This window comes from Mesoplodon densirostris, chromosome 2 (assembly GCF_025265405.1).
Source record: "Mesoplodon densirostris isolate mMesDen1 chromosome 2, mMesDen1 primary haplotype, whole genome shotgun sequence".
NCBI lineage: Eukaryota > Metazoa > Chordata > Mammalia > Artiodactyla > Ziphiidae > Mesoplodon > Mesoplodon densirostris.
Window position 1 is genome coordinate 169,624,268 of NC_082662.1, and position 26,648 is coordinate 169,650,915.

General features: G+C 53.3%; 1 protein-coding gene across 5 annotated transcripts in view; it reads right to left on the minus strand.

The window, feature by feature from the left end:
* Positions 1-26,648, minus strand: part of COQ8A (coenzyme Q8A) — a 49,714-nt gene that overhangs the window by 1,136 nt on the left and 21,930 nt on the right. For 3 of the 5 annotated variants that reach the window (XM_060088618.1, XM_060088619.1, XM_060088617.1), the window contains exons 2-14: positions 20,425-20,610; positions 17,493-17,900; positions 17,164-17,230; positions 7,908-7,982; positions 4,853-4,975; positions 3,205-3,290; positions 2,956-3,096; positions 2,380-2,461; positions 2,198-2,291; positions 1,790-1,931; positions 1,451-1,558; positions 1,241-1,306; positions 865-951 (exon numbers count right to left, since the gene is read on the minus strand). In XM_060088618.1, coding sequence (XP_059944601.1) covers positions 865-951; positions 1,241-1,306; positions 1,451-1,558; positions 1,790-1,931; positions 2,198-2,291; positions 2,380-2,461; positions 2,956-3,096; positions 3,205-3,290; positions 4,853-4,975; positions 7,908-7,982; positions 17,164-17,230; positions 17,493-17,900; positions 20,425-20,601 — 1,656 coding nt within the window. In that variant the 5' untranslated portion in view covers positions 20,602-20,610. The remainder of the gene's footprint in view (positions 1-864; positions 952-1,240; positions 1,307-1,450; positions 1,559-1,789; positions 1,932-2,197; positions 2,292-2,379; positions 2,462-2,955; positions 3,097-3,204; positions 3,291-4,852; positions 4,976-7,907; positions 7,983-17,163; positions 17,231-17,492; positions 17,901-20,424; positions 20,611-26,648) is intronic. The other 2 variants (XM_060088620.1, XM_060088622.1) reach the window with 2 other exon arrangements.

Sequence of the window (26,648 nt, forward strand, 5' to 3'; positions counted from 1 at the left end):
GGTGAATGGAGGTAAGATCAAAGAGCCCTCACCAGCCCAGGGCTCCCATCACGGGGCCTAGACTGAGTGCTCCCCGAGGAGTGGGCCAGGTAGGTGAGCGTTTCAACCAGACTGAAGAACGTTAACCAGGGTGTAAACTCAAACCAACGGGGGCCAGGAGAACATCATTGATGTGTGAACTGGGCTCCCTGTAAGAAGAAAGGAAGTGGCGGGGTCTGCGGCCGAATGCCTGAGGGGACTCGAATTCAAAGTTTTTACAAAACACCTGTCATTCCAGAAAGAACAGTCTGTAGGCCTGAGCTGACCTGAGTCTCTGCACTCCTCGTAGGTGGGAGACCTGAGACCACCTGTGTGTCTGCAGCCCTTCCCCACTGTCATCAGGAGAGGAAAGTGCTGCTTTCTGAGTGGGTTCTGGGTGACAGGAACACAGATGCTCGCCCCTTCATGTAAAGGGCAGCTAGGATTACTCCCTGCGCTCCCCTCACCCTCTCCCCGGTGAGGCCTGAGCAAGCGAGGGCTGCGCTTTGCCATCCCATCTGCCCACCCGGGCCCCGAGCGCCAACACGATGAGCCCAGTGACTGGGATCTCAAATGGGCTGGAGTGGGGCGTAAAACAAGAGCTTGCTGACCAGTCCCCTGGCATTCTGAGGCCCTCAGCTCAGGGGCTGGGGTGGGGCCGGCCCAGGGGCCCTGTGGAGACCCTCCAGAGCAGCTGTCACTTCTGATCTCATGCATTTGTAAACTGAGATTCCCTTCAGATTTCAAGGGAAAAGCAGTCCATGGCCCGGGGCTGAGTCTGGCTCAGCAGGCCTTGTGCGTCTCCAGAGTCACAGTGGTGGTGGGCGGGTGGGGCGCGGAGCTCACCTTGACCTCGTAGCCGGTGAGGAACTTCATCTCGATGGACTTCTTCAGCACGGTCTCCCTGTCCCGGTTAGCAGCCGCCCTGATGATCTGGGCGGAGGTGCAGAGGGGACCGTGGGCAGCACACAGAGGGGAGCTCCTGGGGGTCCAGGAGCCAGCGCTGCCCCTCCCCACACAGGCCAGCCGCCGGCCCCCCCACCCGCTTTCCCCTTTACTCCCCCGAGCCCGAGGCGGCTGCGGCCTCGTCCACGGGCACCAAACGCTGCGGACAGGCAGGGACATGAGGACAGAAGCCCGCCCGCCCGCCCCCGAGTCCCAAGCATCCCATCTGAGCCTCAGGAGAGCACGGGCCAAGGCCAAGCCCTGCCCCCACCCCTACCTGGATGTAGCGGTCCGTGAAGGATCTGTCATATTCCCGAGTTGCCCCGAAGTCCAGAAGAGCCACCTGGGAACGGGCGATACCGGGGAGGGTTTGCCCCAGGGGAGCACGGGTTGGGGGGACAGGGTGGCTGGGGGCTGAGACCCCCAGATCTCGGACCCTGCTCCAGCAGAGCTCAGGCTCCCTGTGGGAGCCCCACTGAGCACTCACCTTGTGCTGCTGAGGGTCATAAAAGAAGTTGGACCAGTTGGGGTCTGTCTGCATGAACTGGAACTCAAACAGCTCCCTCAGGCACAGGACCAGGATGCTGTAGCAGATCTGGGGGCCGGGTGGGTCCTCGTCACCAGCACCAGGCCGCCCGGTGGCCCCTGGATCTGGGCCGGGGAATCCTGACTCCCATTTCCCTCCCCATCTTCCACCCCATCCTGCCTCACGCCCAGAGCTGACTTTGAGGCCAAGCGTACCACCAGGTGGGGAAACGCAGCAGCCCTCCTGCCCGCTCTGCCCCACAGGGGGGCCTTGGGGCTCCAGGCCCACCCTGTGACCCACCTCATTCCGGATCTCCTGGCTCAGCCCCTCGGCCTGGTCCAGGGGGAAGCCGGACACCAGCTCCGTGGTTAGCACATGGCGGCTGCAGAGCTCATCCACAATGTCGGGCACGTAGAAGAAGGGGTGGTCCTTCAGCAGCTCCCTGGAGGGGTGGGTGGGAGGTCACACCGGGCCCCCTTGATCCTGCCCAACCAACACGCTGGGGCGACACATAGGACAGCAAAGGGCTGAGCCCCCCAGGCCCCGAGCTGGGCGGGACACAGCTCCGGCCTCAGGCCCCGACCCCAGCCATCGCCCCTCAGAGCCGGGGGGTGGGGGGGGCCTTCAGCCCACGACGGGCTGCCCAAAGCCGCCCCTTCTGTCTCCGCAGCGGGAGCAATGGGCAAGGGCCCAAGGCAGGAGCCGCACCTGAACCTGCGGGCACAGGCGGCCTCTCGCTGGTAGTCACACTCGAGGGCCAGCTCTCGCCTCAGCACGTCGATTAGGTGCTCAGGGAACAGGCCTGGGCCAGGGAGGAGGGCGTCAGGGGGACTGGGGGCTCCCCGGGAGCCCGCCCACAGGCCTGCCCTTGCCCAGCGGCAGCCTCAGACCTTCTGGAAGCATGTTGCTCATGTTCAGCACGGCCATGAGGTTGTTGACGTCACTGCTGATGCTCTGGGCCACGCCGGGGTACTGCGGGGGACAGAGGGGAGTCAGGCAGACAGACACAGCAGGGCCCCGCGGCGCCCCCGCCCCCCGGCCACCCACCAGCTGCCCAGCTGTGTCCCTCCCGGACCCCGCACCTCCGCGAGGCAGAGCCAAGACCCACCAGGCCTGCCGCGACCCCCGGGCCCGCCGCGACCCTGTTCTCCACCGCCGACCGCTCCCTCCCCCATCCCCATCCCTGCGGCTCAGGCCCCAGACAGACAGTCACTTGTCCCCAGTCCCTGCCCACCCCCAAAACAAGCGTTCTGGGAGGCTGTCCTCCCTCCTACAGTCACTCACTTAGCAAACACTTCTCGGCACCCACCGCTGACCAGGTGCCGGGACAGAAGTGAAGAGACACAGGCCCTGCCCTGGGCACGGGGACACACAGGGGACATGGGGTGCAGAGGCCCCTCACTGCAGGGCCCGGCTCGGCCCTGTGCAGCCGCTGAAGGCACCGAGCCCACACCCCGGGGGCCCACCTGGATCTTCATGGCCACCTCGCGGCCGCCCTTCAGGCGGGCCAGGTGCACCTGCCCGATAGAGGCGGCTGCAAAGGGCCGCTCCTCAAAGTACTCCAGCTTGTCCCGCCAGCTGGGGCCCAGGTCGTTGTTGAGAGTTTTCTGGAGGGAGAGGCCAGGGAGGGGCCGTGAGCACAGCCGGGGACACCCTGAGGGGCCCTCCCCCAGCCCTTCCACAGGGCGCTGGACCCTGAGCCGCACCGGCCTCACCATCATCTGCTTCAGCGGCATGAAGTCTGCGCTCTGCCTGACCCGCTCAAAGATCTTGGCCAGATGGGGGTTGATGAAGGCGTCGTCTGGAAGGCAGCAGAGCATTCAGAGAGCGGAAGGCTGACCCCACGGAAGGAGGGCGCACAGGCCACCTCGATCAGCCCTGCCCAGCGAGGTCTCCCAGGGGGAGGCCGAGGTGCCGCTCTGCCCTTCATATGCCGAACCCAAGGCTCAGAGAAGACGAGGCACAGGCCCGACGCCACACAGCAGGCCCAGCCTCGGGTTCTCCCTGCTCCCGCGGAGCGTCTCCCCACTGGCACACAGACCCCTGATACTGCGGACCAAGGCTCCAGAGGGGACGCAGGGACGCTGACCCGTGCACACTCCTGGCCCACCTCGGGCAACAACCAAATCCGAGACCCCCGCAGCCCGGCCCACGGCACCCCTCCCCAGCCGGGCACTGGGTGCGTCTGTGCAGCCCGGGCCCTGCCGATGGCGTGCGGGGCAGCGTGTGCCGGGGCCTCTGAACTCACCCTCACCCAGGGACCTGAGGAGGTGGATTCCTTAGAAAGAGCAGGCATAGCTTTTCATGATTATAAAAGAAACACAGTTAGGGAACAACGTGTGTTAAATGTTTAAAATGCCCATAATCTACCTACAGAGAACTACTGATCTCTTTTTTCGTTTTGACCCTTTCCTATGCGTTTTTCCCTGACTGCAGTCACGCTGCCTGGAGACGCTCTGGCCAACTCCCCTCCTGCAGCCGTTTCTCACGAGCACTTGCCACATCGTTGAAAAGCTTTCTGAAATATTCTGTAACGCACACAGAAGCTTCAACACGCAGCTCACTAGCCGGACGGCAGCTGACTTCAGTTTGTTTCTTTGAGACCAGAAAGAATCCTTCGATGAAGCCGCTCCTGCAGAGCCGTGACCGCATCTCTGAGGCTCTCCGTCCTAGAGGCGGGGCTCTCGCACAGAAGGGCTTCCGAGGGGCGCGTGCCGCTCCGGAGTCCGCACCGGCACAGGCAGTGCCCGCGCCCACATGCCTGGGTGGTTATTCCTGTCCCTCACTTGGCCAGTTCAGTGAGTCCATCTGACTGCCTGTGGGGGGACTGGCTGTGCTCCCACTCAGGACACCAGCCCCTCGCGTGCTCCTCCCTGGGAAGCACCATCAGAAGCCCCGAGGGCCCCCCAACCTCCAGCTCTGCTCTGGGGGCTGCAATGAGCCAGCCCCCGGCTCAGCCGCTGCCGTCTCCCCCAGCCTTCCTTCCTCGGGGCCACACAGCCCATGCCCCGGCGTCACGCCACCGCAGGCCCGTGAGCTCCCCCAACAGCACCCTCGGACCACCACGCGGGGCACCGGGGGGCATCAGCCGGACTCTCCCCAACTTTTGAGATGCCAGGACCTCTGGACATGTCAAAACACTCAGAAAGAAGCCAGAAAAACAACCGTGGGCTCCTATTTCAGACGCTGTTTTTAAACATCCCAGGTGGCTTCTTAACAGCCAGGCTTCAAGCGAGAGAAGCCCGTGGGCAGGAAACCTCCCATCCCTTCCCATCGGGGCCAAGTGCGGCGCCCCCCACTGCTCGCCCCCAGCTCCCCTCCCTACGCTGCCTCTCCGCCCCCAGCCCGCGCAGCCGCACTCACCCTGGATGCTCAGCATCTGGCCCAGCTTGAGCGCCGCCCCGCGCACCTTGCAGAGCGTCCGCACGATGCGCTCCGCGTTGGCCTCTGACAGGAAGGGGCTGGAACCCAGCACGCCCTTCTTCCCTGCAGAGGAGCAAAGTCACCATGGCCTCCCTCAGGCAGGGCTGCTGGGCCTGGGATCCCCCAGAGGCCCCTCCGCCCGCCCCTGGTTGTGGGTCTTGGCAAACCACTGGTTCTCCCAGTAAAAACAGGGATAATAACAAGACGTCAGGGTTTAACACGTTTTAAGTGAGATGCAGTGAAGTCCCAGCACAGAGCTTGACACAAAGGGCTCACTCAACGTCTTTCCTCCTCGGGGTCCACGAAACCGGCAATGCAACTTTAACCCCACATTTCACACCCACCTCCCAGATGCCGAGGAAGGCCCTCGGGGGCCACCCAGGTCTCCCCGAGCCCACCTCCAACACCCTCCCAACACACACACACAGGCTCGCCCACGGGGCCTCTCCCTCCGTATCAGCCCCTGCCAAGTCACTGTCCCTCGCCCCTCAGTGTGCTGGACAAAGGTCACCAGCACCCCTGGACTCTCTGCACAGTCACCTGGGGCCACTGGCTGCAGTGAGAGCGCAGTCCTCAAGGGAGGGGAGCTCAAGGTCAAGGACAGCCTCACCCGGCTGGTGCCAGCTGGCCTGGGGAGAACGCATAGGGACCTCAGGTGTGCAGACAACCTCCATTCAGCACAGTCGGGGGTGGGAGGGTGCAGGGTGGTGACTCAAGGTGATGAGGAGGGGGTGACCCAGTGACAGTCGGTGCTTTTCCTGCCCTCTGTCCTGTGAGCCCAGTTAGATCAGGAACCCCCAAGGGCTGCCCCCCACAGAGCCTGGCACTTTCCTCAGCCTGCATCACCACGGACCTGGCCCAGCGCTCAGAGTGGGTCTGAGCTGGGTCCCCAAGGGGGGAACACAGGAGGTGGCCGCCACGCCACTGCCCTCCGTCTGGGGCCGTGTCCAGCTTGGCCTCTGATATACCAGGGTGGTGGGCTGCAGGGGAATGTGAGACTGAAGGCCCACACCTGAGGCAGCTGTTAGGCCTGCACGGGGTTAGACTCACCCCAGGGTCCCGGACAGCAGGACAGGGTCCCGGGAAGGGGAGAGATCTGAGCTCCACAGGAAGAAGCCCAGATGCCGGGGGTCAAGAAAGCTGTAGCCCCTGGGCAGGGCCACTCCAGGGTGTCTAGGCCAAGAAGGGTGCCCAGATCACCCCTCGCCTCGGACAGCAGCAGGGACAGGCGGCCCTCTATGTCCGCTCTGCCCGGCCCAGCCCCTGGGCCCTGTGGGCCGGGACCTGGGCCTGTGTCCCTGAGGAGAGGTGGGCGGGGCAGAGACGCCATGGCCCCAGCAGGAGGGAGACCTTCTCCCCTAGGGACACAGCAGACCCGGGCGACAGCAGCGCCCCTGAGATCCAGGGACGGCGCCCGGCCCTCTTGACCTTTCCAGGCAGCCGCTCCTCATGGCTGGCCAGTCTCCACAGGCTGGAGTCTGGGCCCCTGCCCGGGCAAGGCTAGTTCTGAAAACAACCCGGGGGAGCCAGGGGTGCCCAAGGGTGTGGTGGGCATGCTCCCCTCAGGAGAGGCTCCCTGGGGAGGCCTGGGCCAGGCTGGTCAGTGCCCTCCAGGCCCAGGGGTTCCCAGGCCTGCTCAGGAAGCTAGAGCACGTCCCTCTGGGCCTGAGCCCCACGTCCTGCTCTTGGGCCAGTGGCACCTAGGTCCCTTGACCCCCAAGGGCCACCACCTCCCTGACAAAGGACACCAGCTGTAACCTTGGGGCCAGTATAGCTTCCTTCCTGCTTGGACGGGGCAGGACGGAGGGCAGCCAGTTTTGGGAGGACAATGGGAGAGGTTGTGCCTGGGGAAGCCTGGCTTCTCACTTCCCAGAGTCTCCGCACCAACACTAAAAATACCCTCCCTAATCCTCTCTGTTCTCTGGTCCCTTCCAAGGACACACACATACTCAGGGGCCTGGAGGACAGGTTAGCGCCTTCTCTGCAGAGGCCCCCATCCCCTGGAGAGGGTCCTTGCAGGTGAAGCAGGGCCATCCAGGTGGCTGGCAGGCCCCCCTTCAGGGCCCCCAGGCTGTAGCTAGGGCCTCAGGGACCACAGCACAGCAGGACAGTGGGTATCACTCAGGGTCCCCAGGGAAGGGGGGAGGAGGTGTCAAGTACCGGAATGAACTGATGTCCCCTGAATGGGCCAGGGGCAGGGGGCACTCAGCCCAGAACTTCAAGTAAACTTTGAGAAATCCACCAAGCAGATGGCTCTAGCAGGGCTGCTCTCAACAGCCCCCAGGACCCCGCTGAAGGGAAAGCGTCCTGCACCTGCCTAGCCGCCTCCCCCCAACACCTGGACAAGCCTGGGGGAGGGGACCAGGTAGGAGGTGGGTGGAGCCTCCAGCTGCCCCCTGACCCATCATCAGAGCATCCTAAGCACCCCAGGTTTCAGAGCAGCCAGTCTGCAGAATGTTCTCCATGGAGTACCACCCACAGCTGGCCGCCCAGACAAGGGGGAACTGAGTGTTCTGACCTGACCCCGGGCTGACCCTGGGAGGCAGGGGTCAGAGGAGTCAGGATCTTCACCTCAGGGACAAAGCGTCTGAAGCTGGAGAGGTCACGGCCACCCCAGGTCACGAGGTGGAGGAATGGGGGGCCCATGGGGTCTGTTCCAGCAGCTCCCACGCCCCTCGACCACAGCCAAACAGGGAGCCCTGGGCACCTAACCTGGCCAGACCTGGGGCCCCAGCGGCTCTGCAGAGCAGGGGCGGAGGCAGGGCCAAGCCGGAGGCTCCTATCAGAAGAGGGGAGGCGTGCGGGCCCGGAGGAACCAGGACGGCTGGGTGAGCCAGCGGGGGCCGGGACAGGAACAGAACAGCCTTCAGGCCTCAAACTCCACGGCTGCCATGAACACGGAACACAAGATGAAAGGTGCCCCTGGAGGCCAAGCCTCGGGGGAGGCAGGTGGGAGCTGGGAGCTGACAGGCCCAACTCTCAGGGCCCAGCTCACCTGAGGGGTCGTCAGGGCGGAGGCTCTTCTTGGCGACCTCGGCCAGGGCCCCGAAGCCCAGACCCACGGCCAGACCTGCAAGGAGGAGATTGAGGGCTCAGGGGCTGCCCACCGCCCTCCACCCACGAGGCCCGGAGCAGCCCCACACAGACACCTGCCTCGCTCCCCTGGGGACCTTCGCCGACACTCCAGACATCTTGAAAAGGGAGGGGATAAAGAGGTAGGAGGTGCACAGCTGTTGTTTTCAGAGAAGACCTGCCTCGAGGCTGGCTCGCAGCCTCCTCCACCACCGCTTCCATCGCCCTTGCCACGACCTCAAGGGACAAACACCCCCCACACACCCCGAGACAACGTACGGTAGAGAAACGCATCGGCCGGCACGCAGCACAAATGGAACGCGGACCAGGGATGGCTGCAGGCCAAGGACATCCTGACAACACCGGGCATTCCCTTGGGATGCGGCCGCCCACTTCACAGTCTGTGTGAAGAGCCTCCAATACTCTGGAATTCTCTAACCCAGTTCACTGAAGTCGCAAGGAGGGGCATTACCACTGCAATATAAAGCAGTCATTGGTGGGAACTGGAACATTTTGCAAAAGCCATGGGGACTCCCAGGAGCTCAGGCTACAGCCCTCACTTGCGGGGAAGGCCCCACAGGCACTGACGGTGCTCTAAGGACAGTGGGGTGCCAGGCCCTCCTTCTCCTGTCAGCAATCTTTGAAATCAAGGTTTATTAACATCTCATTGGTCCAGACGTTGGAACTGGATGATCCCTACTGTCTAGGAGAGGCCTGAGGAGGCCAGCAGGTGCCACTAAATGCACACAGAAAGCCCAGGAGCCTGGCTCAGGGCCTATTTCCTCTACTTTAAACACAGTTCCAGCTGGCTTGCGGGGCAGGAGCACACTAGGTGAGAGAGTGACGAACATTTGCAGGAGCACGTTGACCACAGCAGGAGGGACAGCAAAGACCCAGGGAAGATACCAAAGATGCCCCGAGACCAGTGGGCCTTGGCGAGCACAGCCCTGGGGGGCTGGGAGTCTCACACCAGGCAAGGAAACCTGCACATGCTTCTACATTTTCCAAATTTTCTACAGTGATTATGTATTACTTTTATGAAAATTATTATTGAATTTACTGAAAAATTTACTTAATGAAAAATAAATTTTAAAAATCATAAGAGGATAACCCAATTTTTAAAAATGTTTTTGCAGTACATTTTACCCACCATTAGACAATCGTGCACCCTCTGCTTTGCCAGTTGTCACGGTAGCTCCTGCCTCATGGGTCAGTGTGAGGATTAAACACCTGAATAAGAGTGAAGCACTCCCAGTAGGGCTGGGCGTAAGGCAACGCTATTCAGGTGTTCGCTATTTCTGTCCTTTCTCCTATTCAAAGGGCCAGACCAGTGGTGCCAAAAAAATACAATGCCGGCCACATATATAATTTTAAATTTTCTAGGGGCTATGTTAAAGAAGGCAAAAAGAAGCATGTGAAAGGAATTCTGATCATATAGTTTACTTAGCCCAGTGTATTCAAAATATTATCAATTCAACAAGTACTCAATATACACATCGTTAGAGAGATGTTACTTTTTAAATTTTTTTTTGTACTAAGTCTTCAAAATCCAATGTGCATTTCATCCTCGAAGCATGTCTCAGCTTTGGACCAGCCACGTTTCAAGTGTTCAACACCCCACGTTGCTGGTGGGTCAGCATAAGGGCAGCATAAGGCAAGTTCTGGCGACCAGAGCAGAGGCCACGGTCATCTGCAAATGCCCCCAAGGACACCCTGGTGTGCTAGGATGGAGCTGCCATTGCCTGTTTCCCTCTGACACCCCAACCCAGCCCCGGAGGACACTGGGCACAGAGCTGTGTCCCCGGTCAAATGGTACCTCCCCTCCCCCACCCACTAAGCACACTGTCCGACTCAGCAAACGAATGGCAACAGCAACGCTAACCTTCAAACTGCAGTGACCTTCACCAATGTCCCTCCGCCTCTAGATTTTCCTCTGCCTACATCAAGTCCAAAGACAAGCCTACCAAAGAGGCAGACGTGTCAAAGGTTACCCAGGCTGGCCACTGAGAGCAGACACCAAGCGCCCTTCTCTGCAGGGCCCCCTGCTAGGCCCCTCACACGCTCTGCCAAACTCTTCTCTGGCCCATTCTGGGCTGCTGGGCAGAGCCAAAGCTCTCCAAAGCCAAGGACCTGTCACTGAACACTGAATCACGGAGGGAACATTCCGCAAAGCAGGCCGCAGGCTCCTTCTGTGCCCTTGCGAGTTCCCTCAGGGCCAGGCCCAAGGAGCTGCCAAGGGACAGGCTCCCCACTGCGGCCCCACCAGCCCTGACCTCAGGAGCTCCTGCGCTAGTGAACCAAGAACAGGCTGGCCCTCCTGCCACCCCCAACCTGGCTGACCTGGAAGCATTCTCAGAACCTTGCGGAGAGAGGAGGGCAGAGGCCAGCCAGGCTCTTCCTTCCCCTGGAGCTGGGTGGCACCTGCAGGCGGCCCCTGGGAGATCAGTGCCTCTGCCTTGGACTCCCCGCGTCCGTGAGGACAGCCCGAGCCCGTGCTCGCTCACTCTCCGGCGTCACCTGAGGCCTTCCACTCCACCTCGGTGCCCCCAGCCCTTAGGACAGCGCCTGTCCATGTTCTGACCCACAGGCAGGCCCGGCCCGGCCCGCACGGATGTCCCAGGGGAGACCAGCCGCAGAACCAGCTCCGTGGGCCCATGGCCACCGTCAGCAGCCTGGCCGCCACCCTAGCCTGTGAGAAGGCGCCAGCCCTTTCCAAGAAAGTTCCTGACATTTCTCTCACAAACGGAGATTTTGCAGGCAAGAAACGCGGTGGCAGTGATGAGCAGCAAGGAGCAGGGTCTCCCCAAGGGGGTGGGGGTGCTTTGGGCCGCTTCCCAGGCTGCGGGACTGATGAGGGGGCCCAGGCCCCTGGCCCAGCTCCTTCCTCCCCGAAGTTCCTCTGCGAAGGGCCAAATCTGAGGGTGAAACAGCTTCACTCACACAGGACCACCCACGTGCCAGGCACTGTTCTCAGGCCTCCCTTTTTCAACACATCCAACAATCCTTCTGATCTGATAAGACAAGAAAGTGCACCCAGAAAAGGCAGCGGACAAGGATATTTCCTTCACTTCAAGGTGTTCCCGAACCCTTGGTAATTCCACCTTCTCTTCCATCACCTGCATCCTCCATGCTGTGCCAGCACCAGGCACCGGGAAGAAGAGGGGGCCTGGGAGGGGGCTGCAACCCACAGCATCGCAGGAAGGCGAATAGGAAGGAGCAGTGGAGGAAGTTCCCTGTAGAGTGTTCTCCTCGGTTCTCAGAACTAGGCCAGAGCGGGGCGGGGGGGGAAGACCTGACAGCCCCTCTGCTGGCTCAGGGGAGACGAGACGAATTCAGGGGCGACGGGCTCAGACTGCTATCTGTATGATACAGGCCTCCTCAGCCCTGGTCCCAGGACTGTCACAGATGCACCTATGGGCCTGGGTGACTGGCAACTGTAGCCCAGCTCCCTCATCTGTAACTGGAGATTATAACGGCCCTCATCTCCTTCACAGAGGCTCTAAGTGACAAAAACTAGACAGAAGAGTCCCTTTTAAAGTATACTCCTGGAAAAAGTAGAAAGCACGCTCCCTTACCCCTGCCAAGGGCACAAACTTCTCTTGGACCTACAGGGCACCTGTCTCGCTGCCTCAGAGAGCACCGGAGGAGCGCTGGCTACTTAGAGCGACAGCAAGTGTGCAGCGTGTACCCTCAGGAAGTCAGGCACATAGTGCTCGAGACTCCTTTTGGTAAGTTTTCTCTAGTGCCGACTTGATCTGTTGGTCTCACTTCTATAAGCGTCCAGTTCTCCCTCATGTCATAGGTGCAGAGGCGGTAAGACATCTACCTCCTCTGAACCTGTATTACTGAAGCACAAATGAAAACTACAGAAAAGGGTAGAGGAGACACACAGGACAGAAAGGAAAGATCTAACACATGTGGGACTGGAGTCCCAGAAGGAGAGGAGAAAGAGAACAGGGCAGAAACTGTATTTGAAGAAATGACCAGAATTTTCCAAAATTGATGAAAGACATCAAGCACAGATTTAAGAAGCTCTGTAATCCCAAGCAGGATAAAAACAAAGTAAATCATACCCAGGCATGTCACAGTCACACGGCTAGAAAACAAAAGCAAAAGGAAAATTTTAAAAGCAGAGGACAAAATACAAATTACTTTCAAAGGAGCAGCAATAAAACGAATAGCTAAGTTTTCAACAGAAACAATGGAAGTTAAGAAGACAACGGAGGGACTTCTCTGGTGGTCCAGTGGTTAAGACTTTGCGCTTCCATTGCAGGGGGCGCGGGTTCAGTCCCTGGTCAGGGAACTAAGATCCCACATGCTGCATGGTGCGGCCAAAAAACAAAAACAAAACAAAACAAAACAAAGAAGACGGTGGAATAATATTGCTAAAGTGTCCAAAAGAATTAATTTTGAACATGGAGTATTATACCCAGCCAAAATACCTTCTAAAACAAAAGTGTAATAAAGACATTTACACACAAATAAAAACAGAGAATTAATGATTACCACTCTGCACTACAAAAAAGAGAAAAGGTAGTTCTTCTTCAGAGAAGAGGAAAATTACCCCAAAAGGAATTCTAATATAAAAATGAAGGGAGAAAGAAACACAAAAAGGGTAAATATGTGGCTAATCTAAATTCATATGGGCTATACAAAGAAATAACATCTTGTGAGGTTTAACATATCTTAATAATTTAGTATAGAATATAAAACATGTAGAAACAAAATACATATCCACATTAACACACACACACACAAAGAAGGGATTTAAACTGTTCTGAAGTGCTAGCATTACTGGGGAAGTAGTAAAAATAATCATTTCCATTACATTGTAGTAAGTCAAGAACGTATGCTGTAATCTCAAGAGAAACCACTAAAAGTACAGTAGAATAATAACATACAAACTAATAAAGAGAAAACATGTACAATAAAAAAAAACTCTTTGATTAATTCAAAAGAAGGCAAGGCAAGTGGGGAGAGGGAAGGGGAAAGGGGGAAGAAAGGGGTAGGGAATTAAGAGGTACAAACTACTATGTATAAAATAAATAAGCTACAAGGATATATAGTACAGCACAGGGAATATAGCCAATACTTTATAATAGCTACAAATGGAATCTAACCTTTAAAAATTGTGAATCCCTATGTTGTACACTTAAAACTTACATAGTATTATACATCAACTATACCTCAATTTAAAAAAAGGTAACAATTTTTTAAAAAGAAGGTAAGACAGAAGAGAAAAAAGGGAACAGAATGGATGGGTCAAACAGTAAACAAAGACTAAGACAGTAAATATAAACCCCAATACATCAGCAACTCCATTAAATGTAAATGAACTAAATACTCATATTATAAGACTAAGATTAATGGTCTGTACCTAAATCATAGGAAAATAAAAATATATATATGCTGCTTACAAAAGACATACTTTAAATATAAGGATACAAAAGGTTGAAAGGGGAAGGAAGGAAAAAGATATACGATGCAAACACTGACCAGCCCCCCCCCAAAAAAAGCTGGAAAACAGCTATACTAATATCAGACAATGCAGACTTTCATAGAGATAAGAGAGGTAAGACATAATAATAAAGGAGTCAATCCCCAGGAGGATATAAGAATTCTAAATCTGTAAGCAACCAGTAACACAGCTTCAAAACGTTAAAGCAAAAATTGACAGAACTAAGAGGTAGGTAAATCCATGATCATAGCATAAGACTTTTAAATGTCTCTTTTGATAGCTGATAGAATAAACATACCATCTAGAAAAATGGTACAGATGATCTTATTTGCAAAGCAGAAATAGAGACACAGACATAGAGAACAAAGGTATGGATGCCAAGGGGGAAAGAGGTGGGGTGGGAGGAATTGGGAGACTGGGATTGACACCTATACTTTGTTACTATGTGTAAAATAGACAACTGATGGGAACATACAATAGCACAGGGAAATCTACCTAATGCACTGTGGTAACCTAAATGGGAGGAAAGTCCAAAATGGAGGGGATATCTGTATGTGTATGGCTGATTCATTTTGTTGTGCAGTGGAGGCTAACACAACATTGTAAAGCAACCGTACTCCAATAAAAATTAATTAAAAAAAGAATTTTAAAAAGGATTTTTAAAAAAGAACAAAAGAATGAACATACCAAAAAAATCATTAAAAGATCTGATTAATGTGAGTAACAAACTAGACTAGACAGATAGATAAACTGCACCTGACAATGCCAGAATTCTTTTCAGATACACATGGAACATTTACCAATATATTCCCATTGGAGTCAATGGCAAGACCCCTATTTCACAGAAAGGCAAACCAAGTCAAGACCCAAGGTCACAGGAAGCAGGGCCGGAATTATAACTCAAATCTTATGATGACCTAAAGCCCAGTTCTGACCCCAACTCCAATATCTGATGCTATCTTTCATTTCATTCTCCAACAAAATCTAATATCCAAGGATCACCATGCCCACAGCATCAGATCCATAATGTCCCACAGCCAAATTAGACCTAGAGTTCCTGTGCCATCTCAGCATCAGAATGAGCCACCCAAATGGAAAGCCCCTGCCTTCTGCCTCTATATAGCTGAATACCTGCTGCTGACTTCCCAAATACAATCCTACCCCCCTGCGATCTAGAGCAATCCCTTTCCTTCATACCTGCAGTGTAACAACTTCCTAAAGTCTGTTAGTCTACACCTCAAAAACATCTCACCCTCGTGAGGGGAAGAAAGGCCAGAAGTATTTTCTAGGAGAAGAAAGAGAGCAGTGTTACTTCCAACCGTTTAGATAATGACCCACCAGTAAGCCATATACTTCACAATGCAATGAAGAACATATATCAATAGTATATTTAGATCTCTGAAACAGAAATATTTTTGCAACATGTGCAGTTCTAAGGATCTATGATACTAATTCTGATCCTTTTCTATTCAATTCCATTCTATTTAATTTGTTTTTTAAATGCTGGTACTGAGCCACTAAAATGATTTCACAGTCACTAAAGGGTCATAAACCCCAGTCTGAAAACCTCTGGATAGGGGTTTTCAAAATTCACCTCTGGGGCCAGAACTTCACGTTCTTTCCAGACCTGGCTCCTCTTTGCTCCCATCCTGCCACCTCTAATCCCGACACATGAGCTGCCAACTGCTTGGGCAACAACGTGTGCAGCTGAGAATCACAGCTGTGAGCACATCTCCAGCACAGACTCTGAAGGGCGGCTCCAGGCATCAGGCAGCTGTCAGCAAGGGCTCAAGAGGTTCCTGGTGGTGCAAAGCCCCTACAAAGACCAGGGTCTCTCCTCACCCCCAACCCCAGCTCCCTCTGGCAGCCCACGGCCCCCACACCTTGAGGGGAGCCCTGTACCCTGGTTTTAACGAAGTTGACTTTTTGTCCTACACACCTTCCTATACAACCGCTTTCACTTCAGTCTGCTTTCCTTAACCCACCCCCCCAAAAAGGCCTGACTCTTGCCTGCTTCACCAGGACTTCCATCAAATACTAATTGGCCATCACGACCTTCATCCTGACCACTTTTCCCAAACAGGTCCTCCACTGCCCCACCCCGGCAAAGACTCACGAGCGAGGCTTACACCCATTCTAAAATACATCAGTCAAACTAAGCCTTATGGGGACAGAGCTCTGTGGTGAGCCCTGGTCTGCCGTGTGGGGAGGAGGATTATAGGTTACAGAGAAAGACTAACTACAGAGTAAGAAGAGAACAGTTCCTGCCCTCAAACTAATAGGGGAGAGAACAGAATCTCCATCTAATACTTTAAGAATAATAAATGTCCCAACTAATAGCCACTGAGCAAAGCAGGGAAAGTGCCATGTCTTCTGGGGAATAAGGACCACGGGAAGCCACCAGACTAGCAACTCAGACCCATTCTGGTAGTGGCACCCCAGGGAGTTACAATGTCCTATGAGGAACTGCTTAAAACGCTAACCCATTAAAGTGAAATGAAGCAATAATTCTGTGTTAAAACTCAGATGACACTGTACGCTAGATTCCTGAAAAGCTAAGTAGCAGCAGATGCCACATTTTCAGATAACAATTATGGAAGAAAACCTCAGAGGTGAGAAAATTCTATCCAATTCACCTAGATTGCTCTGCACCTAAGGAAGACAGCCAGCCTTCCTTCGATGTTAGAACCCACACAGCAGGCCAGCTTCCAGAGGACCAGGCTATCAGGGAGCCCAGAGCCACTCCTGAACAAGGAGTAAGACGGGGTTTCCACAAGAGAAGAGGCAGCCGGGGAGAGCAGCGTGCCTGATGCACGGTCTGTGGGAGGGGAGACGTACAAACCAGCAAAGCAAAGGGCAGGCAGGTAAAGGCTCAGACACATGAGAGCGGGCTTCCGTGACTAGTCAGCACTGGCATCAACATGAACCGATCCACGAGACCACTGTTACACAGAGCCTCGCAGATAAGCACTTGCCCCAGGTGGGTACGTGAATCAAGTTGCCAAGGCTGTTACTTTCGTTAACTGTATTGTCTGGAGAACCTACTGCGGATAAGCGGGCTTTAGAGAAGTCACTCCATCTTCGAGTAGAGCCACAGCAAAGGACGGCACTTTCAACAGGAACATCTTGGTCAGATACGACAATACAATGTCATAAAAGCAGAGACAACTGCTGTAAACCTTCACTATAAAATGATCCTCCTCCAACTTGGACGAAGAGAGCACAGGGGAACTGGACACAATGGCTATGCAAACCCCTAAAGAAAAGAACAGACTCACAACTCCTCAGCACAGTAAAATGGACGACAGCAGCTCGGGGCCACGGCACCTCGTTATCATTCCACTGATGCCCGCAGGCCCGTGGGAATCCAGCAAATGGGTCCCCAAATGGCTGGGCAAAAACCACTGGGTCCAGGAGCCAAAGAGCCCCACTGTCCCACCTCCTCCCTGCAGGGGCCTCCAAAGGCCCGAGTGAAAAGCTGATGCTGTAGATGCTGCCCACCGAGAAGCAAAGCCGCAGCCCACAGAGTGGAATCAGCCACGCATCGACCCCCCAGGGGTGAGCTGAGGCAGAGACTGAATCGCCCACCCATGGAAAACATCCCGGCATGGCTAACACAGGAGCTACCACCCTCCCCGGGGCATCCCTGGGTCCCCAGCCTCCCCGCCGCACACAGGCCCCACGGTGGCCCCCGCTCCACTCACCGGGACTGGCACCTCACCTCCAAAGTTGGCCAACCGCCCAATCCGCGTAACTGGCACCTTCCGCTCACGAGCCCGCTCACTGAGCTAGAGGACGAAAAGAAAGAGGCCTCAGGGGATCAGTGAACAGGGACAGGACCGACCTTCGGGGGTTCATGCCGCCCCCCGCACGCCCTCTCCACCCCCAAAGGCAGCAGCTCCGCCCAGCAGCACACCCCTCCCAGAAGAGGCCCCCGTGTGCCTGACATTCCAGGCCACGGCACCCGAAGAATGTCCCCGAAGAGGGGGCCTGACACCAGCAGCACTGGGGGAAAACCCCAGCCCCACCCTGGGGGCGTCCTGCACGCACCATCTGCTTGTAGGGCTTGCTCTCGGGGCGAGTCTTGGCCTGCCGGGCCTTCTCAATGTCCTCAGCCGTCAGGCCCCCCACAGGGGACTGGTCCTGGTGGTAGAACCTTCGCTGCAGGCCCGTGGCAGAGAATGGGTCTCTGGGGTCCGCAAAGAGCGGCCCGTTCACCCTGCCCATAGGGGAGGCGGCCTGGCCCCGGAGCCCGCCTTCCCTAAAGGGTCCGCTGGCAACATAGGCAGGAGCTGGGCCCTGGCTGCGGGCGTGATCCCAGGGCGGAGGGGACTGATCGGGGGAGGAGGCCGCAGACAACTCCTCGGAGGCGCCCTTGGCCCTCAGCCCTGAGGAGTGGAATTCTGCTTGCGGGTCGTCAGAGCTCTTGGTAAAAGACTCTTCACGCTTCTCCTGACCCTGCAGGGAACAAACGCCAACGTGAGAGGAGCAAGAGGCCAGCCAGGAGCCCCTCCCTGTGTGCGTCCCCTTCTGGCCAGGACAGCACACCAGCGCGTCCCACCCTCTGACCCTCTGGAGGGCCCTACCACGTCACCCGTGTGGCCCGTGGCCAGTTCCGGAGGCGAGCGGCAGCCCAGGAGCCAGGAGGCCCGGACTCCAGCCCTGCTCCTGCCAGGGCTCTGCCCTGTGGGCCCCGGCAAGCCAGCCGCCCGTGGTCCCTGAGCACCTGCTGGGTGCCCGGCCCAGACCAGGGGAGCGACCGCTCTCCCGGCAGCAAGCTCCTCACCTGGAAATCCGGGCTCAAGAGAGGCTACCAGGGCTTTGGGGAAGGTGAACCAGGGCAAAAGATGGGGAAAAGCTTTGAGAAGTCGGAGCACAACCGGAGCCCAGAGGAGGCGAGCGCGGCAGACAGGTAGGGCCGCCCTCCCTCTCCAGGCCAGCGCCTTGGGCGCCCCCGAGGGGCTCTCCCCAGAGGGCTTGTCACATCCAGGGCCTGGCCTGGCTCTTCCAGGAGCAGGGGGTACAGGACAGGAGAGGAGGGGGAGAGAACACCGTATTTCCCCTGTAACAGTCGCCGAGACCTGAGCTTCGGGCCCAGGCTCTTTCCACTTTTGAACCCCTAGCGAGCTGGAGAGAGCTCCTGAGCCCTCTCGGCCACTTCCTCATCTGAAAAGACGGCTCCCCCCACAGCCACAGAGTTACGCGAGGCAAGGACGGGGCCAGGGGAACAGGGCCGAGAAGGCTATAATTAGAACAGCACTGACTCCTGAAGGGAGGTCGGGGACCTGGATTCCCTGATTCCACTGAAATGGACTCAGTGCACGGAGTGCGGCCTGTAGGTGCTGCAGAAACAGCAGCAGACCCCAAAGCCTTCTCACTCTCAGCCTTATAAGACACTGTGGGATCTAAGCAGATAAGACTTGCCCTCCGGAGGAAGGAGAGAGACAGCCTGCTACTCTCATCTCATCAGTGGCAAACGGAGGCCGAGAGAGCTGAAATAACCTGGTAAAGACCCACCAGGCAGCCAACGGCAGAGCAGGTATCCCAAGCCAAGGCCTGCCCCGCGGGCCGCCCCGAGGCTGCCTGACAGCACCTTCCTCGGAGCAGAAATGAATTCTATTTGGAATCAAGGGCCGCCTGTCAGATGGCCAGGGAAGCCCTGGAGTGAGGGAGTCCGGGACAGGGTCCGAGAGCCGTGTAACTCCTGTAGCTCCCACGCTGGCCGCGGGCTCACCACTCCGTCTGCCCCACTATTCCAGCGCTGGCCGCCGGCCCTGCGTTACCATAAGCTGTTTATGTGGCAGCCAAGGGGCCTCAGTGTCTCAATGGGACCAGACTCAGTAAGTGTCTGCTGAATGAATACGTGAACAAATCCCTTGAGGAGCTAGACGGAGAGGGGTTTCTGGAGTACCTGCCCCTCTGTCCCCTCACAGACAGGGGAGGAACCCACATCTGAGTGTGCAGGGAGGGAACGGGAGCGCACTGGAGACCATCGCCCTGCTCGGCGCCTCCTTCGCGGTGGGGGACCGCCACTCCCTCCCACCTCTGAGGGGCTGTCCCAGGGGATGGCCCTGCCTCTTCCAAGGACCGGGGCCAGGCCCGTCCGAGGGGAGCTGAGGGGTGAGCGGGGAGCCTGGGCTCCCTCTCACCCTTCGGGGGGGCCTGCCCACGTCCAGCATGCTCCTCTCTCCTGGACGGCCCAAGGGTGCTGGGCAACCTCACTTCCTGGATGCTCCACAGGCAAACAGCCAACAGGAGGGCGATGGCTCCTCACCAGCGAAGGCACCAAATGAGGCTGCCAGGGCCTGGCCCAGACTCAGCAGAGAGACGGCGGGCGAGGAGTCTGAGACCGGGAAGAGGACACAGGATTCCGGTCCTGTCGATCAGTAATCACATCAAACTGCTTAGTCTCAGTTTCCCCATCTGAGAAAGGGGGTAAGCATTTGGGTCTGCACCCCTCCCAGGACAGCGGTGAGGCTTGTAAGAGATCACAGGTGTGAACACCTCTGCAAGTTGAAGGTATCTGTGTAGAGAGAGAGACGCAGTACCACCACTGGACCCTTAGAGAGCGTGAGGGGAGAGCTGGGAATCCTAACTCTGAGAATGACCAGAGGCCGGCGGGCTGGGACGTCCCACAGCCTGGAGGAGCGTGCGTGTCCTTATCCAGAAGGTCAGAGCAGAAACGGGAGGAGTGCGGCAGCAAGGCACCCTTGCAGCACAGCTCCCAACACACATATGCCCAGGCACACACATGCGTGCACACGCGCACACACACACGCCCCCTCCCCATGCCCTCAGACCGTCAGGAACAGGGGTGGGGACCATGCAGGTGATGCCAAGGTGGATGGCGCTCTGCTACAGCAGGCCATGTTGACAACCACGGCTCCAGCACTCGTTTTTGCTTAAAACCCTCCCCTTGGATGGTGAAACGTCAAGGCCCCCTCCCACTGGCACCCAGCCCACTGCCAACTGGGCTCCTTACCTGCACCTGCCCCAAGACCATGCCGATCTGCTCTGCGGCCGTGGACTGCAGGGCCCTGGCCGCCATAATGAGCTCCCTGCCGAGGCCCAGGTGCTGCAGGTGGGTCTCCATGACCGCCTGGGTCAGCTTGGCAAGGCCTTTGACCACCATGATGGTGTCCCCCAACATGGCAGCCATCCTTCAGGGCTGGAAGAGAGTGGGCCAAGTCAGGGTCGGGGCTCCACGCCTCACACAGGGTCGCACTCACACGGGCCACCTCTACCCCAAACTCTGGCTGTTTGGTTTTTCCAATGACCACCCCTTCTGATCCAGGTTGACTGAGAGAAAAGAGAGGAAGGGCCCAGGGCTCAAGGTAAACTGAGTGACTCCCCACATGGCAGGGCGCCGAGCAGAAAGAGAGAGTCCGTGGAGTCAGGGCTGTGCGCCTGGACCGTGTTTCCTCACCTGGGCCTCACAGCCACCCCGTGGCACAGACAAGTAAAGGGATTTGCCCAAAGTCTCTCAGCCACCAAGTGGCAGAACCAGGACTTGAATCTGGGTGTCCTGATTTAGTCCAGAGCTCTTCCCTCTGGACCAAAACCGTAGATTGGGGAAGGAATGAAACAGGAGGGAAGGGGGCAAGGCACAACCTCTGAAAGAATAACAAAGCCCAAGGACATGACATAAACTGATTAGAACTAAATGGGTCCAAGATGGCGGAGAGGTCAACTTCCACTAGACCTTGAGCCTCAGTATACGCTCACTGTAACACATCAGCAAGCTAAATGACACATCCACAGGTGCCATGACAGTTCCAAGACTGACCATAACGATCAAAAAGTGGGCCATGGCCCAATTCTTGGAAATCGCGGCACCTTCCTGAAATACCTGGAATACTCCTCCCACTCATTAGCCTATGAAATTACCCACCCCTATAAAAACCAACAACCCCATACCCTGGTGCCTTTCTCACCTTCCGAGATGGCCCACACTCTGTCTGTGGAGTGTGTTTCTCTCTAAATAAATCCACTGTCTCTCACTGAATTCTTCCTGCGATGAGACATCAAGAACCTGAGCTTCGGAGCCTGAACCAAGATGGCAGAGTAGAAGGACGTGCTCTCACTCCCTCTTGTGAGAACACCAGAATCACAACTAGCTGCTGGAAAATCATCGGCAGGAAGACACTGGAACTCACCAAAAGAGATACCCCACATCCAAAGACAAAGGAGAAGCCACAATGAGACGGCAGGAGGGGCGCAATCACAGCAAAATCAAATCCCATGACTGTGGGTGAATGACTCACAGACTGGAGAACACTTATGCCACAGAAGTTCACCCACTGGAGTGAAGGTTCTGAGTCCCCCGTCAGGCTTCCCAACGTGGGGGTCTGGCAACGGGAGGAGGAATTCCTAGAGAATCAGACTTTGAAGCATAGTGGGATTTGATGCAGGACTTCGACGGCACTGGGGGAAACAGAGACTCCACTCTTGGAGGGCACACACAAAGTAGTGTGTGCATCGGGACCCAGGGGAAGGAGCAGTGACCCCAGGGGAGACTGAACCAGACCTACCTGCTAGTGTTGGAAGGGCTCCTGCAGAGGCAGGGGGTGGCTGTGGCTCACCGTGGGGACAAGAGCACTGGCAGCAGAAGTTCTGGGAAGTACTCCTTGGCATGAGCCCTCCCAGAGTCTGTCATTAGCCCCACCAAAGAGCCCAGGTAGGCTCCAGTGTTGGGTTGCCTCAGGCCAAACAACCAACAGGGAGGGAACCCAGCCCCACCCATCAGCAGTCAAGCGGATTAAAGTTCTACTGAGCTCTGCCCACCAGAGCAACAGTCAGCTCTACCCACCACCAGTCCCTCCCATCAGGAAACCTGCACAAGCCTCTTAGATAGCCTCATCCACCAGAGGGCAGACAGCAGAAGCAAGAAGAACTACAATCCTGCAGCCTGTGGAACAAAAACCACATCCATAGAAAGACAGACAAGATGAAAAGGCAGAGGGCTATGTACCAGACGAAGGAACAAGATAAACCCCAGAAAAACAACTGAATGAAGTGGAGATAGGCAACCTTCCAGAAAAAGAATTCAGAATAATGATACTGAAGATGATCCAGGACCTCAGAAAAAGAATGGAGGCAAAGATCGAGAAGATGCAAGAAATGTATAACAAAGACCTAGAAGAATTAAAGAACAAACAAACAGAGATGAACAACACAATAATTGAAATGAAAAATACACTAGAAGGAATCAATAGCAGAATAACTGAGGCAGAAGAACGGATACGTGACCTGGAAGACAGAAAGGTGGAATTCACTGCTATGCAACAGAATAAAGAATAAAGAATGAAAAGAAATGAAGACAGCCTAAGAGACCTCTGGGACAACATTAAATGCAACAACATTCACGTTATACGCATCCCAGAAGGAGAAGAGAGAGAAAAAGGACCAGAAAAAAGATTTCAAGAGATTATAGTTGAAAACTTCCCTAACATGGGAAAGGAAATAGCCACCCAAGTCCAGGAAGCGCAGCGGGTCCCATACAGGATAAACCCAAGAGGAAACATGCCGAGACACATAGTAATCAAATTGGCAAAAATTAAAGACAAAGAAAAATTATTGAAAGCAGCAAGGGAAAAAGGACAAATAACATACAAGGGAACTCCTATAAGGTCAGCTGATTTCTCAGCAGAAATTCTACAAGCCAGAAGGGAGTGGCAGGATATACTTAAAGTGATGAAAGGGAAGAACCTACAACCAAGATTACTCTACCATGAAAGGATCTCATTCAGATTCGATGGAAAAATCAAAAGCTTTACAGACAAGCAAAAGCTAAGAGAATTCAGCATCACCAAACCAGCTCTACAACAAATGCTAAAGGAACTTCTCTAAGTGGGAAACACAAGAGAAGAAAAGGACCTACAAAAACTAACCCAAAACAATTAAGAAAATCGTCATAGGAACATACATATCAATAATTACCTTAAACGTGAATGGATTAAATGCTCCAACCAAACGACACAGGCTTGCTGAATAGATACAAAAACAAGAACCATATATATGCTGTCTACAAGAGACCCACTTCAGACCTAGGGACACATACAGACTGAAAGTGAGGGGATGGAAAAACATATTCCATGCAAATGGAAATCAAAAGAAAGCTGGAGTAGCAATACTCATATCAGAAATAAATAGACTTTAAAATAAAGAATGTTACAAGAGACAAGGAAGAACACTATATAATGATCAAGGGATCAATCCAAGAAGAAGATATAACAATTATAAATATATATGCACCCAACATAGGAGCACCTCAATACATAAGGCAACTGCTAACAGCTGTAAAAGAGGAAATCGACAGTAACACAATAATAGTGGGGGACTTTAACACCTCACTTACACCCATGGAGAGATCATCCAAAATGAAAATAAATAAGGAAACAGAAGCCTTAAATGACACAATAGACCAGATAGATTTAATTGATATTTATAGGACTTTCCATCCAAAAACAGATAACACTTTCTTCTCAAGTGCACATGGAACATGCTCCAGGATAGATCACATCCTGCGTCACAAATCAAGCCTCAGTAAATTTAAGAAAATTGAAATCATATCAAGCATCTTTTCTGACCACAACGCTATAAGATTAGAAATGAATTACAGGGGGAAAAACATAAAAAACACAAACACATGGAAGCTAAACACTATGTTACTAAACGACCAAGAGATCACTGAAGAAATCAAAGAGGAAATCAAAAAATACCTAGAGACAAATGACAATGAAAACACAACATTCCAAAACGTATGGGATGCATCAAAAGCAGTTCTAAGAGGGAAGTTTATAGCTATACAAGCCTACCTCAAGAAACAAGCAAAATCTCAAATAAATAACCTAACCTTACACCTAAAGGAACTAGAGAAAGAAGAATAAACAAAACCCAAAGTTAGCAGAAGGAAAGAAATCATAAAGATCACAGCAGAAATAAATGATATAGAAACAAAGAAAACAACAGCAAAGATCAATAAAACTGAAAGCTGGTTCTTTGAGAAGATAAACAAAATTGATAAGCCATTAGCCAGACTCATCAAGAAAAAGAGGGAGAGGACTCAAATCAATAAAATTAGGAATGAAAAAGGAGAAGTTACAACAGACACCGCAAAAATACAAAGCATCTTAAGAGACTACTACAAGCAACTCTATGCCAATAAAATGGACAACCAGAAAGAAATGGACAAATTCTTAGAAAGGTATAACCTTCCAAGACTGAACCAGGAAGAAATAGAAAATATGAACAGACCAATCACAAGTAATGAAATTGAAACTGTGATTAAAAATCTTCCAAAAAACAAAAGTCCAGGACCAGATGGCTTCACAGGTGAATTCTATCAAACAGTTAGAGAAGAGCTAACACCCATCCTTCTCAAACTCTTCCAAAAAATTGCGGAGGAAGGAACACTCTCAAACTCATTCTATGAGGCCAACATCACCCTGATACCGAAACCGGACAAAGATACTACATTAAAACCAAATTACAGACCAATATCACTGATGAATATAGATGCAAAAATCCTCAACAAAATACTAGCAAACAGAATCCAACAACATATTAAAAGGATCATACACCACGATCAAGTGGGATTTATCCCAGGGATGCAAGGATTCTTCAATATACGCAGATCAATCAATGTGATACACCATACTAACACACTGAAGAATAAAAACCATATGATCATCTTAATACATGCAGAAAAAGCTTTTGACAAAATTCAACACCCATTTATGATAAAAACTCTCCAGAAAGTGGGCACAGAGGGAACCTACTTCAACATAATAAAGGCCATATATGACAAACCCACAGCAAACATCATTCTCAATGGTGAAAAACTGAAAGCATTTCCTCTAAGATCAGGAACAAGACAAGGATGTCCACTCTCACCGCTATTATTCAACATAGTTTTGGAAGTCCTAACCTCGGCAATCAGAGAAGAAAAAGATATAAAAGGAATAGAAATTGGAAAAGAAGAAGTAAAACTGTCACTGTTTGCAGATGACATGATACCATACAAAGAGAATCCTAAAGATGCCACCAGAAAACTACTAGAGCTAATCAATGAATTTGGTAAAGTTGCAGGATACAAAATTAATGCACAGAAATCTCTTGCATTCCTATACACTAAAGATGAAAAATCTGAAAGAGAAATTAAGGAAACACTCCCATTTATCATTGCAACAGAAAGAATAAAATACCTAGGAATAAACCTACCTAGGGAGACAAAAGACCTGTATGCAGAAAACTATAAGACACTGATGAAAGAAATTAAAGATGATACAAACAGATGGAGAGATATACCATGTTCTTGGATTGGAAGAATCAATATTGTGAAAATGACTGTACTACCCAAAGCAATCTACAGATTCAATCCAATCCCTATCAAATTACCAATGGCATTTTTTACAGAACTAGAACAAAACATCTTAAAATTTGTATGGAGACACAAAAGACCCCGAATAGCCAAAGCAGTCTTGAGGGAAAAAAACGGAGCTGGAGGAATCAGACTCCCTGACTTCAGACTATACTACAAAGCTACAGTAATCAAGACAATATGGTACTGGCACAAAAACAGAAACATAGATCAATGGAACAAGATAGAAAGCCCAGAGGTAAACCCACGCACATATGGTCAACTAATCTATGACAAAGGAGGCAAGGATATACAATGGAGAAAAGATAGTCTCTTCAATATGTGGTGCTGGGAAAACTGGGAAGCTACATGTGAAAGAATGAAATTAGAACACTCCCTAACACAATACACAAAAATAAACTCAAAATGGATTAGAGAGCTAAATGTAACCCGGACACTATAAAACTCTTAGAGGAAAACATAGGAAGAACACTCTTTGACATAAATCACAGCAAGATCTTTTTTGATCCACCTCCTAGAGTAATGGAAATAAAAACAAAAATAAACAAATGGGACCTAATGAAAGTTAAAAGCTTTTGCACAGCAAAGGAAACCATAAACAAGACGAAAAGACAACCCTCAGAATGGGAGAAAATATTTGCAAACGAATCAACGGACAAAGGATTAATCTCCAAAATATATAAACAGCTCATGCAGCTCAATATTAAAAAAACAAACAACCCAATCCAAAAATGGGCAGAAGACCCAAATAGACATATCTCCAAAGAAGACATACAGATGATCAAGAAGCACATGAAAAGCTGCTCAACATCACTAATTATTAG